This window comes from Hippopotamus amphibius, chromosome 8 (genome assembly GCF_030028045.1).
Source record: "Hippopotamus amphibius kiboko isolate mHipAmp2 chromosome 8, mHipAmp2.hap2, whole genome shotgun sequence".
NCBI lineage: Eukaryota > Metazoa > Chordata > Mammalia > Artiodactyla > Hippopotamidae > Hippopotamus > Hippopotamus amphibius.
In genome coordinates, this window is record NC_080193.1 from 9,011,712 (window position 1) to 9,025,989 (window position 14,278).

The window sequence follows — 14,278 nt, forward strand, 5'->3', positions numbered from 1 at the left end:
GGCCAGAGGCCTAGTGAAAAGAGGGGTCCAGGCAGGAGGGAGGAGACTGCGAAGAAGAGGGGTGCCTACCCCAAGGCCCCACAGCCTGGGGCCACACTGGAGCCCCTGCTAATTCGTGGTAGTTTTTCTTCAAACACCCTGTTCTTTTTAGCACAACTAGCCACATACAGGCTAATCTGACTCCAAACGGAAAGAGAGCCTAGCACACCTATCCTTCTGTTAATTCCTTGTCTGTTTCTTAGCCACTCTAGAACCAAGTAATCTCTGAACAGAGGTTTGCCCGGGCTCTGGGAGGGCACTGACCTTGGGTTTGCCAGCCCGGTTGGTGACCAGCCGGATGTCCTTCACAGTGCCGTGGGCCTTGCAGATGTCTTCCAGTTCTTCTTTGGTGCAGGAGAACGGCAGGCCCGAGACAAACAGCTTGTGTTTCTCCAGGGCAGTGCTGTACCTGAACACCTACAGGAGGAGCGGGAGAGGAGATCACGACCATGCCGCAGGGTCAGGCCTTGTCCACGGGCCCGGCCAGAGCCCAGAGCCTGCCCTGGGTGCCGGCAACCGTTAACTGGCCCTTCTCAAAGGCTGCACTGACCTCTGTAAAATGGCAAGAATGAGAGCCACTCTTCTCAGAGTCCGGGTGAGGACCCAGTGAGGTGACACTCACACCACCTGGCGCAGTCCCTCATCCCTCCTGACCACCCAACGGCAAGCAGCCGTCACGCAATTCCTAACTTCACCACCACCTGTCAACGAACACCAGCTGGAAGTGAGCCACCTGCAGCTGAGACCTCAGCGAGCCAGCTCAGCACGCACCCAGGTAACACGAAAGCTGCGTTCATAACAGATGGTGCACGTGTATTCTCAATGCGAGGTGCTGCAGGACAGAAGTGCTCAGTCGGCCCCGCCGCAGCCCTACGGAAAGGCGCGCCTCTCCGCACACACCAACCTTGAAGTCCGGGTGCTTGCTCTTGTCCACGCAGGGGGAGACGAACATCGGCCGCCCCTCGACGCTCTGCCGGTCCAGCCCCAGCGCGCGCGCGGCCGCCGCCTCCTCTTTGAACTCCACGTAGCAGTAGCCCCGGAAGTCGCCGCGGTTGCTGAAGATGGGGCGGACCTCGGCCACGTCCCCGCAGGCCTCGAAGAGCGGCCGCAGTGCGGCGGCCGGCTCCCCCAGGCCGTAGGGCAGGTTGCTGACGAAGACGGTGACGCCGTCCTTGCTGCTGTCGTGCGGCACCCTGGCCGCGTCCCGCCTCCGGGCGGCCGCCCGCTGCTCCCTCTGCTCAGAGGGCGGCTCGGCGGCCGCGGCGGCGCTGCGCCCGGAGAGGCCCGGGTCTGCCGCCAGGCCCGGCGCAGCTTCCCCGGAGGGGGGAATGCTGTTCTCCACCTTCCTGCGCTTGTAAGGCTGCTCTGTGGGAGGTCGGGAGAAAAGACGACGCGTTAACCGTAACCGTCTCCTCCCGTGGGTGAGCTGCGCGAGGCAAGCGCCTGGCAGGGAAACGGCTCTTCCCCCCGGTGCGCCCAAGCCCCTCTCCGGACGCCCCCTGCCCTCTGGCAGGCCTCTCTTCACCCACCTGCCTCATCCCACTCCTTTCCAGGCCCCAGTTCCATTCGGTGAGGGGACGAACTCAGGTGCAAGTGATAACATAAGTCCTCATGGTCCACGCTTAATCACGTGAGAGGTCAGGGGGTCTCCAAGTTGGGCTGGAACATCCTAAGGACCCCCTACCCTAAAAAGCCCAGGGCCGTGAGGGGACGAGGGAGCCTGGGGACCATGTACAAAACAAGCATCTCCGGTGACACTGAAGTATGTGCTCCCCGGGCCACCCCTGGAAGCAGGACAAAGTGCTTAGTTCCTACCCACGTCCACGGCTGTCGCCTGTCCTTCCACAACATTCTCCTCCAACCCACTCTCCCCACGGCCTCCAGGGAGACGGTACTGACACCCAACAGGTGTGGGCCCCCTGCTTCCAGACTTTTCCATCAACTCCCCACTGCCTTCCGATGGAGCCTGACGGCAGCTGCATTCCAGATGCCCTGACGGGGCCGCCGGCCTGCCTGCCGCTCCGGCCTAACCAGCCCCGGCACCCGGGCCTCCACCGTGCCTCAGGCCCACAGCCAAACGCTGGTTGCTCACAGAAAATGCCAGGCTGTCCTGTGCCCCGTGCTTTGCTGACCCTGGCTGGCCCCTTCCCCTCTTTCTCACCTGACAGTCACTCACTCCTCCCCCCGATGCCGAGGGGCAGCGTCGCTTCCCCATGAAGTCTCTCCTGCGGGCTGCGGACCCCCAGGTGCTTCCCCGGGCCTCCACCGTGATTCACACCTGTCTCTCCCCCAGGCCCCGTGACACGTCTCTGTGCTCACAGGTCCCGTCTGCCTTCCGCTCTAAACCAGAAGCCCTGAAGGGCAGCGAGCTACCCAGGGTCATTTCTGAAGGCCCCAAAAAGACGCGGGTGAAATGCTTGGTCAACAGAACGATGACTCCATTACTACGTCCCTCTGGCTGACAACTTCTGAACTAGAAAAGTGCTTAGCATCCTTTAGTGTCCAGAGACAATTCTTTACCTTGACCGACTCTGCTGAAACAAATGTGACCCACGCTTGCCCATGCCTGAAATGGCAGGGCTAAAAGAAACACTGGCTAGAAAGTTCTACATGTCAAAACCATGAGGCGGGGCCAAGGCAGGCCAGTGTCGCTGCAGGGCAGGGCTGCAGGGGTGGTGCAGGGTGCCAGGGCCTGAGGAGAGAGGGATGTCCACACTTGGGGCAGCGACGGGACAGGGTGGGGTGTGGGAGCCCACGCGGGAGGAGGCGCCACTCAGGAAGGGGGCGGTGGCGTCAGGCACAGTGCAGGGGGTGGCGCCCAGGGGCATACGGGCAGGGCTGTCTCCACAGGGCGGCGTCTGGCACAGGGCACCCACGTGTAGGGTAGGCAGGGGCAGGGAGGTGGGTGGTGGGCACCTCACAAGCAACTAATTCTCAAATGGTGCAAGAATCAAGCTGTCTGCAGTTCTGCGCCCCGCCTGGAGGTCCGGGCCTCCCCATGGAAGCCCTTCCAGGCTTTACCTTCCTCCTCGTCGCCCCACTCCCTCTCGTCGTCCTCATCCGCTCCGCGCTTGTCTGCACCTCTGGCCTTTTTCTTCTTTTTTAACGCCTTCTTCTCTGCCCGGGCCCTCTTCCGTTGTTCAACCTTTTCTTCCTCTTGCTGGGCGAGGGCTGCTTCCTTCTCTGCAGCCTGGAAAATCGGGATACAACGCATCACTGGATGCAGCGGTTATGTGACGTCCACTGGCTCGTGATGGAAGAGGTGGGAGCACAGGGCGGACGGTCACCACCCGGGAGAAGGGAGAGGACCAGGGAGAGGACGAGGGGAGGGCTGCTCCCAGTCTCCCCAGCTGAGCCCCAGCCTCTTCAGGCTTCCTAGCAGAGCATCTCAAGTCTACCGTACGTCTCACAGAACCCCCAGGATGACTCCCAAAAGAAAGAAAATCTATAAAACTGGGGCCCTGATTCATTTGAGGGTGTTCATGTTCCACTCGCAAGGCTCCTTTTTTAGCTTCTTTGTCTATTCTAATAACCTATAGGGCCAAAATTCCCCCACTACATGAAGTATTTACTGTTGGGTGTAAAGTTTTAAGCAAATCTAAAAAGATGACAGGTAGGACTTCCCTGGTGGCGCAGTGGTTAAGAATCCTCCTACCAATGCAGCGGACATGGGTTCGATCCCTGCTCTGGGAAGATCCCACATGCCGCAGAGAAACTAAGCCCGTGCACCACAACTACTGAGCCCACATGCTGCAACTACTGAAGCCCAAGTGCCTAGAGCCCATGCTCTGCAACAAGAGAAGCCACCGCAATGAGAAGCCCACGTGCCACAACTAGAGAAAGCCCCTGCACAGCAATGAAGACTCAATGCAGCCAAAATAAATACATAAATAATTTTTAAAAAGTAAAAATAAAATAAAAAGCTGACAGGCTTAAATATTGATTCAAACATTTCATACTTAATACTCCAAGTAAAAGACACTTCTTATGCTGACCCCAAAGGTTTTGACAAAGGACATTCATACCAAACACAGTCAAAATTGCTACCAGAGGTTCAAAGACCTGAAATAAAGAGCATTGTTACCTTAATTCTCTGCTCATTAACGCGAGCTAGTCGAGTTTCTGTTTTCTGAATGGCTATATCCCAATCTTCTAAAGTACCTTGAGAAGAAGAAGAAGCAAACTTTCACGTCTTTGGATTTTGAAGGATATATAAAATTTTCTTAATGTCCCCACACCTCCAGAAGAGACCTCTTCCATCAAACAATAACAACTGGAGAATCAGCTCTCCATTTTACGAAGACTTCATTCGTGTAGGTTTCAAGTTTCAGAACTTAAATAGTCCTTCCAGGTGGGTTTAGAACATCTCTTCTCTTTTAGAAAAGAGACTTGAAAACCAGCATAGGTTCTATTACAGGCTCTCTGTGGCAAAGATTATGAAAACATTCTACTACAAAAGGTACAAGACATCTGTACTAAGGCTGAAAGATTTCAAGAGCTCCTCAGAGCATAAACACTGTTTTTCTTACTGTTGTTGCTGCTTGGGTGTCTATTCCCAGCTCTAAGGGGTTCATACCCAGAATCCAGACTCAAACTGAACACTGAGGCGCTGAAACCCACAGGGAGGCATACGTGTCACCGTGTGCTGAAGCACAGGCTCTCCTGATCCCCCGGGGAACCCTTGGCAAGGCCTGGAGATGGTTCTGCTGGTCAGGAGTGGGGTGGGAGAAGCACTGCTGGTACCCAGTGGGAAGAGGGAAGCCAGGGATGCTGCACACGGCAGCCCCACCAGAGAGCCCTGGGAGGCCTGTGCCAGGGCAGCATCACGGGCCTTCACACGAGGAGAGTCTCAGAAGGGCTGCAGGACTCCCCCTCTCACTGGCAAGCACTGCATGATGGTCTCATCACAGAGGCCCCTTGAGGGGCTGGCGCTATAAACACCGTCTGTCCTTAAGCCCACAGTCCTGAGACCAAATGGCAAACGGGAAGACCCCAAGCCAAGGGCAGGGCGCCGAGCTCCCCACCTTCTGTCCTCTCCATGGTGAGCAACACCTCACAGACATGCTCTGGGTAGTCGCTGGTGCACTGGACAGCCCGGTGCAGAGCCTTCCTGCAGTGCTGGGTGTCACCGTGGGCCCTAGGGCAGAAAGCACACAGTTGGGGTCCCTGGCACACAAAGCAGAAGGCGCAGAGGGAGGGCCACCTTCACACAGCGACCACCACAATATCAAAGCCCAGCGCCAACTCCAGCTCCTGAGCAGATGCCCTGCTCTCTGTGCTGATACTTTTCACGCTTTCTCGTTTTGCCAGGGAGCCCCTCTACTCAAAAATGAAGGCTTTCTTCTAAACCACTCCTTCCCTTGGCAAGTTGGTGCTAGTGGAAAAGGCCCCTGGGGACAGTGGTCCACAGCCAGGCATCCTGCCTTTACTCCATCCACGCATGCAACCCATGTGGGGGATCCAAGAGCTGTGGGTGACTTGATAAAGTCCCTAGAGAAATCCTAGGACACAGTCCCACTCGAGGGGAGAGCCACTGACGCAGGGGACTATCAGATTTCAGGCCTAGAGTCAGAGCTCCTTACAGTGACGTGGAGATACACACTGCTCACCAGGACAGCACATCTCAAACAACATTCTGTTCATCCCAGTAGTCATGAGAGAGTACATTCTCATTTCTGTTTTCCAATTTTTTGTAAATATACATAAACATTGTATATATTAGGACACTAAGAAAAAAATTCAGAGCAGTGGTTCTCAACATACAGACCCGAGGGTCTCCAAGACCCTTTCAGGAGCTCTGCAAAATCAAAACGACTTTCATAATAATACCAAACATTAATCAGACTTTTTCAATGTATTGACATTTGCGCTGATGGCGCAAAAGCCACAGTGACTCAGCACAAATCAAGACGGTGCACATCTTGTTAATATTCTGTGTGACATCAAGCACCTCTTTATACCGAAGTACAATGTTTGTAGCAAAGAAATAACCGGTTACTGTTTGCGCTGGGAGCTGGACTGGCTTTTTTTCACAGGACATCATGTTCACTTGAGAGAACAGCTGAGTGACAAGAACTATGGTGATTCAGGCCTGGGTATCTGGCAGACACTTTCAAAAATTTATGAAGTGAGGCTGTCACTTCAAGGAAAACCATTTCGAGTTTTTGCTGACAGTGATAAAACTGGAGCTTTCAAGTGAAAATAAGAACTTTGGAAAATCTTTATCTGCCACCGTGAGTCTGACAGCTTCCTACTTGTAAGGCTTTTCTACGAAGATCAGCGCAGATACGAACAAATGGGATAATGAAATGCATCCACATCTGGAAGAGCTGCAGGACTTAATGAGTCAGCACTTCCTACACACATAACACACGTCAGGCAATCACGTGTGGGGAAAAGGTCTGCTCAAGTCCTGCTCTGACTACGACTTGCTACATTTTGCTGTAGTGTAAAAGAAGAACAGCCGCAATTATCTGAATAACACCCCCTTCTCTCTTCTAACCTCTTATTTGTGTGAGGCCACATTTCCTTCATATTCCTCAACGAAAACATCACAACAGAGGGGATGCCGAAGCAGACAGGAGCGTCCAGCTGTCTGCTACGGAGCCAGGCTAAAGGTTCTGACAAAAGTATAAGACCAGGCCGCTTTCTCACTACATTATTTTGGAGTTTGGAAAGCAGTCATTTCTCATGAAAATGTTACTTCTATTAAATGTAATGAATTTATTGCAACTTTTAAGTGAATAACAATATTCTGTACTTGCTCGCTGAGTTTGCTGACATGGTAAATGTTAATACACGCACCTCACACAAACCGAAGCTGTGGAGGTGCACCCTCATATTTTAAGAGTGCAGAAGAGGGCCTGAGACCAAACCATTTGAGAACTGCTGATCTAGGGGAATGGTCAAGCTGCTTTAATAACAGTCATCTCCGGGGAATGACTTTAAGACTTTCCCTTTCTATCTCACATTTTTTAAATGTTCTATTTTAACTTGAGCACACATTATTTTTTAAATCGGGGGTAAAAAAAATATTCATAACAAACAAAAAAAAGGGCTTCCCTGGTGGCATAGTGATTAAGAAACCACCTGCCAATGCAGGGGACACCAGTTTGATCCCTGGTCTGGGAAGATCCCACATGCCTCAAAGCAACTGAGCCTGTGCATCACAACTACTGAGCCTGTGCCCTAGAGCCCACAAGCCACAACTACTGAAGCCTACACACCTTCAGCCTGTGCTCCACAACAAGAGAAGCCACTGCAATAAGAAGCCCGCGCACTGCAATAAGAAGCCCGCGCACTGCAATGAAGATTAGCTCCCACTCACCACAACTAGAAAAAGCCCACACACAGCAACGAAGACCCAAGGCAGCCAATGAATAAATAAATATAAATAAATAAATAAAACTTAAAAAAAAAAAAGGTATTGACATGCAATGTCCAAGATATACTGAATTAAAGGTACAATTTTCCAAGACTGAAACAGGAAGAATTAGAAAATATAAACAGACCTATCACAAGTAATGAAATTGAAACTGTAATTAAAAATCTTCCAACAAACAAAAGTCCAGGACCAGAGGGCTTCACAGGCGAATCCTATCAAACATTTAGAGAAGAGCTACCACCTATCCTTCTCAAACTCTTCCAAAAAGTTGCAGAGGGAGGAACCCTCCCAAATTCATTCTACGAGGCCACCATCACCCTGATACCAAAACCAAAGATATCACAAAAAATTACAGACCAATATCACTGATCAACACAGATGCAAAACTCCTCAACAAAATACTAGCAAACAGAATCCAACAACACATTAAAACAATTTTACACTATGATCAAGTGGGATTTACCCCAGGGAAGCGAGGATTCTCCAACATATGCAAACCAATGTGATACACCATATTAACAAATCAAGGAATAAAAACCATATGATCATCTCAATAGATGCAGAAAAAGCTTCTGACAAAATTCAACACCCATTTATGATAAAAACTCTCCAGAAAATGGGCATAGAGGGAACCTATGTCAACATAATAAAGGCCATATATGACAAACCCACAGCCAACATTGCCCTCAATGGTGAAAAACCGAAAACATCTCCATTAAGATCAGGAACAAGACAAGGATGTCCACTCTTGCCACTCTTTTTCAACATAGTTTTGGAAGTCCTAGCCACAGCAATCAGAGAAAATAAAAAGAATACAAATTGGAAAAGAAGTAGTAAAACTGTCACTGTCTGCAGATGACATGATACTACACATAGAAAATCCTAAAGATGCCACCAGAAAACTACTAGAACTAATCAATGAATTTGGTAAAGTTGCAGGATACAAAATTAATGCACAGAAATCTCTTGCATTCCTATACACTAACAATGAAAAATCAGAAAGAGAAATTAAGGAAATAATCCCATTTACCATCGCAACAAAAAGAATAAAATACGTAGGAATAAACCTACCTAAGGAGGCAAAGACTTGTACTCAGAAAACTATAAAACACTGATGAAAGAAATCAAGGATGACAAACAGATACAGAAATATATCATGTTCTTGGACTGGAAGAATCAATATTGTGCAAATGAATGTACTACCCAAAGCAATCTACAGATTCAGTGCAACCCCTATCAAATTACCAATGGTATTCTTCACAGAATTAGAACAAAAAATTTTACAACTTGTATGGAAACACAAAAGACCCCGAACAGCCAAAGCAATCTTGAGAAAGAAAAATGGAGCTGAAGGAATCAGGCTCCCCAACTTCAAACCATACTGCAAAGCTACAGTAATCAAGACAGTATGGTATTGGGACTTCCCTGATGGCGCAGTGGTTAAGAATCCACCTGCAAATGCAGGGGACATGGGTTCAAGCCCTGGTATGGGAAGATCCCACATGCTGCAGAGCAACTAAGCCACTGCACCACAACTACTGAGTCTGCACTCTACAGCCCATGAGCCACAACTACTGAGCCCATGTGCTGCAACGACTGAAGCCCACGTGCCTAGAGCCCTTGCTCTGCAACAAGAGAAGCCACCGCAATAAGAAGCCCTCACACCACAATGAACAGCAGCCCTTGCTCTCTGCAACTTGATAAAGTGCACACAGCAACGAAGACTCAACACAGCCAAAAAAGTTAAAAATTTAAAAATTAAAAAAAAAAAAGACATAAACCATAGCAAAATCTTTTTTGACCCCCCCTCCTAGAGTAATGAAAATAAAAACAAAACTAAACAAATGGGACCGAATGAAACTTAAAAGCTTTTGTACAGCAAAGGAAACCATAAACAAGACAAAAAGATAACCCTCAGAAAAGGAGAAAATATTTGCAAATGAAGCAACAGACAAAGGATTAATCTCCAAAATATACAAACAGCTCATGGAGCTCAATATCAAAAAAAATAAACAATCCAATGAAAAAATGGGTGGAAAACCTAAATACATATTTCACCAAAGAAGACATACAGATGGCCAAGAGGTACAGGAAAAGATGCTCAACATCACTACTTATTAGAGAAAAGCAAATCAAAACTACAATGAGGTATCACCTCACACTGGTCAGAATGGTCATCATCAAAAAATCTAAACAATAAATGCTGGAGAGGGTATGGAGAAAAGGGAACCCTTTTACACTGTTGGTGGGAATGTAAATTGACATAGCCACTGTGGAGAACAGCGTGGAGGTTGCTTAAAAACTAAAAATATACCATATGACCCAGCAATCCCACTATTGGGCATATACCATGAGAAAACCATAATTCAAAAGGACACAGGTACCCCAGTGTTCACTGCAGCAGTATTTACAATAACCAGGACGTGGAAACAACCTAAATGTCCAACAACAGATGAATGGATAAAGATGTGGTACATATATACAATGGAATATTAGCTATAAAAAGGAAAGAAACTGGGTCATTTGTAGAGATGTGGTTGGACCTAGAGACTGTCAAACAGAGTGAAGTAAGCCAAAAAGAGAAAAACAAATTATCATATATTTACACATATTCGTGGAATCTAGAAAAATGGTACAGATGAACCTATCTGCAGGGCAGGATTAGAGACATACATGTAGAGAACGGACATTTGGACATGGGGGAGGGAAAGGGAGGGTGAGACAAATTGGGAGATTGGGATTGACATACATACACTACCATGCGTCAAATAGTTAGCGGGAACATGCTATAAAGCACAGGAAGCTCAGTTCAGTGCTCTGTGACAACCTACATGGGCAGGATGGGGTGGGGGAGGGAGGTCAAAGAGGGAGGGGATATGGGGATATAGGTATACATATAGCTGATTCACTTGAACAGCAGAAACGAACACAACACTGTAAAGCAATTATATTCCAGTTAAAAAAAAAAGCTGGTCATATTCTTTATATCTTCCCCATGTTATAAATATTGCAATGATTTTAGAGGTTTAGAACATATATACTGTAACTGCATCATCATTTCTTAAAAATTTAAGCATAGGAAAATCTCAAAGAATATACCCAAACCATTAACTAACGGTGGTTACGTGTAGGTCTGTCACTGCAGAAAACTTGGGATATTTCCTCTTTGCTTTTTAGTATTTTCTGCTTTTACAGACAAAGCAAATATAAAAAGTAAACACCTCCCTCAAAGTCAAATAAAACATTCATGTCCAAAAATCAAAACAAACCAACCAAAATAAATTGAAAGTAACGCACGGGTTTAAGCAGAGCCCAGGCACAGAGTATTAGGTCTGGTTCTCTATGCCCCACCCTATAAATCCCCAGACACTAAGGAGAGACAAGGCGATAAAGGGAGCGGGCTGATAGCTGGGCCACACCTGACACACACCGCCCCCACCCCGGGCGATTACCTTTCCAGGTTGTAATACTCGAGCCACATGTTGGCATACTTGGCGTTCCCTTTGGTCATGATGCTGTCCCAGAGCTCCCGGGCTTTCTGCATGTTATTGCACAGTCGAGCCTGAAAGCATGAGCAGAATGAGTTAGGAAAGGACACGGATCTTACGATGCTGACATACAAAACATATTTCAGGTACTCATGGCTAAAAGCCTTCCACCCCAAAAGCATCACCCGGGACATTCCCAGGCCACGCCCCACGGTAACAGCCCGGCGCACACATACGCACGGCAGCCTCAGGCTGTCTGTCCACACTCACCCCGAGAGCCATGCTCGGGAGCCCACAGGCACTTACGGTAGTAGGGGCCAGGCATTGGTTTTTCATTTTTATCTAGCTTAACTGTAAGTGTTTAATTTGAAGGGCAAGGCAGGGAAAGACAGACAGACCAAGGAGCAGATGCCAGCTCTTAACTTCTGAGCCTCAGCTGCAGCATTTTTAACATGGTTTCAACACAGCCATCCCATCTACCTACTACCTGATACCTGACGCTCCCTCAGAGGAGAAGGCATGAGAATTTTACAAGCCTCTGAGCTGATCGAGGGCAGGATCCACGTCCTACTCACCCTGGGGTCCTCGGTCCAGCAATAACATCCGACTCACTATATCCTCTAATCACCTGTGATACTGTCTGTCTTCCACACTGGATGAAGCCTCACTACTGACAGCACAGGGACAGGGTCCACCTCACCCTCTGCACACAGTGAGAGGCCTGGCGAACTGCTCGTGCCGGGAGCATGCTCACCAAGGGGGTGCAGAGCAGGAAGGGAGGAGGTGACACACGACTGAGGGCCCGGCGTGCACACAGCTGCCGTGCACCCTCCAGCTGGGGGCTAGGGCTCTCCCTGAGATACAAACGAATGTGCGTCGAGCAAGGTACACACACACGAATCCTCGCAGAGCCTGGACCATCACCTGGGGTCCCGACTCAGCTTCAGCCACACTATAGGACAAAGGTCCCTCGATGGGGGAGGAAACGGACCACGTGTCAAAAACATTTACCTCAATCCGAGCCCAGTTCTGCATGATCAGGCAGCTTGGATCTCCGCTCTCGCTGAAACCTTGGAGAAGAGAAGCAGAAGAAATCAGAAAGTAACTGAGAGGCAAACAGCCCTGAACTGCAGAGGTACCCGGACCAGCGCAGGAAGCACAAGCGGACGAGGCAGGAGGGGGCCCCACTTACGCTCCTCCACCTCCTGCTTCAGGTACTCCAAGGCGCGGGAGAACGCAGACCGCAGCTCCTCCAGCTCTTTACTGGAGTCTGTGAGAAAGTGCAGAGCAAGTTCGGCTCTAGGAAACCACAGGCCACGTCTTGTTTGTTCTTTTCAATCCTACTCTGAAACTCCCTGACATCATGCTGGGGACATGGAAACAAAACTGCCAGTCCCTGCCCACATCGCACAGGGGCGGGGGGCAGACACAGGAAGAGAGCACAGCACAGACGGTACAAGGACAAAGGTGACAAGGGCGCTGTGTGTGGGACCAAAGCAGAGGAGGTCTCCCCGAGCCGGCAGAATGGCTAAAAGCCACCTGCCTGAGTAAGCAAACACCAGTTAGACCGAGGACGGGGCAGGGAGGGTCTGGTTGCTCTTCTTTTTTTGAGGGAGGAGGGGAGGAAGGCAGCGGATCCCATGAAGCGTCAACGATTTAAAATGAACACAGCAGTCCTACTTAAGGAACTATTTAGGATACCCAGAGGGGGAGATGGGAGAAATGAGACTAAAGAGGTTGACAGGAGCCAGCATAAAACGGAAGAACCGTTACTGTCTCCCTTTACAACCCACAGACTGCTATACACTGAAACAGCTACAATTCCTCAGGAAAAACGTAACCAACGGCTGGTCTACATCACTTGCCCCATCGTGAGAGGTGTGGACAACTGGGATACCCCACCAAAAAGCACGTTAAGAAAAAGCTCAGTTTTGATATGAAACCCATGAACTTCAATACCTTGTTTGAAATCGACCCTTCTCCTCAGGTAATCAAGGTATGCCTGCCAGATCTCCACATAATCAGTGGCCTGAATGAAGCCAGCACTCAGAGCTTTCTCGAAGGTCACTGGAGTTGACAAAAAGGCCAGGATTTGTTGACAATTCAAAAAAGAAGCTAATATAAAGTTATCAAGATCATTATAAAAACCTCTACTGATTATAAAGTACCATATGGCTTAAAAAACAGTACTAGTAATAATGGGATGCAACGAAGTGAAATGAGCTGGAGAGAAACGTTCACAGGAAAGGCTACTGCAGCGGTGCACACACTGTGTTCTGGAAAGGGCTCATCCCACAAGGTGCCCTGCATTAAAGCACTCCAGGCCACAAAAGCTGGAGAAAGGACCATGACTCCCTGGACGATCAAAATGAACGTTAACAAGTTAAAAAGTTCTAAAAAGTCAAAAAGACAACTACTTTATCTCCCACTCTGAGCCCTTTCCATCACTAATACCCAATATCCCAAGGTAACCCCGCGGGGAACACTGGCTTAATGACTTTGGCAAAGCTCCATGTTTCTGACCCGGGACAAAAAGCTTGGAAATCTTCCCACAAAAACATCCGCACCCGAAATCATTCGATGATCAACTCCATGTCTTTCCATGGCCAAGAGGTACCGGCTCCACAGGGCAACTGTCCACGGGCAGTTTCTAACAGCGCGACTGTGCACAGATAAAACCACATCCTTTACCTTCAGCTGCTGATCCTATGACAAAGAACACCAGGGTGGGGAGAGAGAGTTTTATCGTTAGGACTTCACCATCCACAAGACATTCCCAGCACAACCAGCCAACCAAAGACATCTCCTAACAGGACTGGTTTCTTCCACAAAAAATTGCAAGGGGTTTCGGGGGAGAAGAGGAGAGAGGTGGAGAGGGGAACCTACAGATCAAAGAACTTGAAGAGACCTCAGCCAATCCTAACATATGGATCTCGTTTAGATCCCGATTCAAATCTTTTATACCCACATATACAAATATTTACCATCAAAATCTGATTTCTGGATTTGCTTCAAAATAATATGGAAGGGAGGGAAATAAGGAAAGAGATGAAACTAGAAAGATTATAGATGGAACTAGTGCCATTAGTTAAGTGTTGAAGCTGGGTGATGGCTACTTGTTTCATTTTACTAATCTGTCTACATTTATGTATTTACATTTTTCCGTAATAAAAATTAAAAGAAAAATTAATGTTATAAAATCGTCAATAGTAAGGCTATGCAAAAACTTATTTTTACAGTTAGTGATCAGTTTAAAATAACCTAATACACCAGGAGACTCCCTCAGCGAGCCCAGCGAGGAGCAGCACGCAGCCAACTCCTGGTGCTCTTTCTGGGTTTCTTTACACAGAACCTACATCGGTAAAAA

At 48.7% G+C, this 14,278-nt stretch overlaps 1 protein-coding gene across 7 annotated transcripts in view; it reads right to left on the bottom strand.

Annotated features, from left to right (window-relative positions):
* Positions 1-14,278, bottom strand: part of SART3 (spliceosome associated factor 3, U4/U6 recycling protein) — a 56,205-nt gene that overhangs the window by 16,276 nt on the left and 25,651 nt on the right. For all 7 annotated transcript variants that reach the window (XR_009055061.1, XM_057744969.1, XM_057744967.1 and 4 more), the window contains exons 8-17: positions 13,479-13,617; positions 12,871-12,978; positions 12,104-12,181; positions 11,923-11,981; positions 10,876-10,985; positions 5,064-5,176; positions 4,124-4,200; positions 3,061-3,229; positions 944-1,404; positions 304-456 (exon numbers count right to left, since the gene is read on the bottom strand). Coding sequence is in view for 6 of the 7 variants with exons in the window: in XM_057744969.1 (XP_057600952.1) it covers positions 304-456; positions 944-1,404; positions 3,061-3,229; positions 4,124-4,200; positions 5,064-5,176; positions 10,876-10,985; positions 11,923-11,981; positions 12,104-12,181; positions 12,871-12,978; positions 13,479-13,617 (1,467 nt within the window). In the remaining variant the exon portion in view is untranslated. The remainder of the gene's footprint in view (positions 1-303; positions 457-943; positions 1,405-3,060; positions 3,230-4,123; positions 4,201-5,063; positions 5,177-10,875; positions 10,986-11,922; positions 11,982-12,103; positions 12,182-12,870; positions 12,979-13,478; positions 13,618-14,278) is intronic.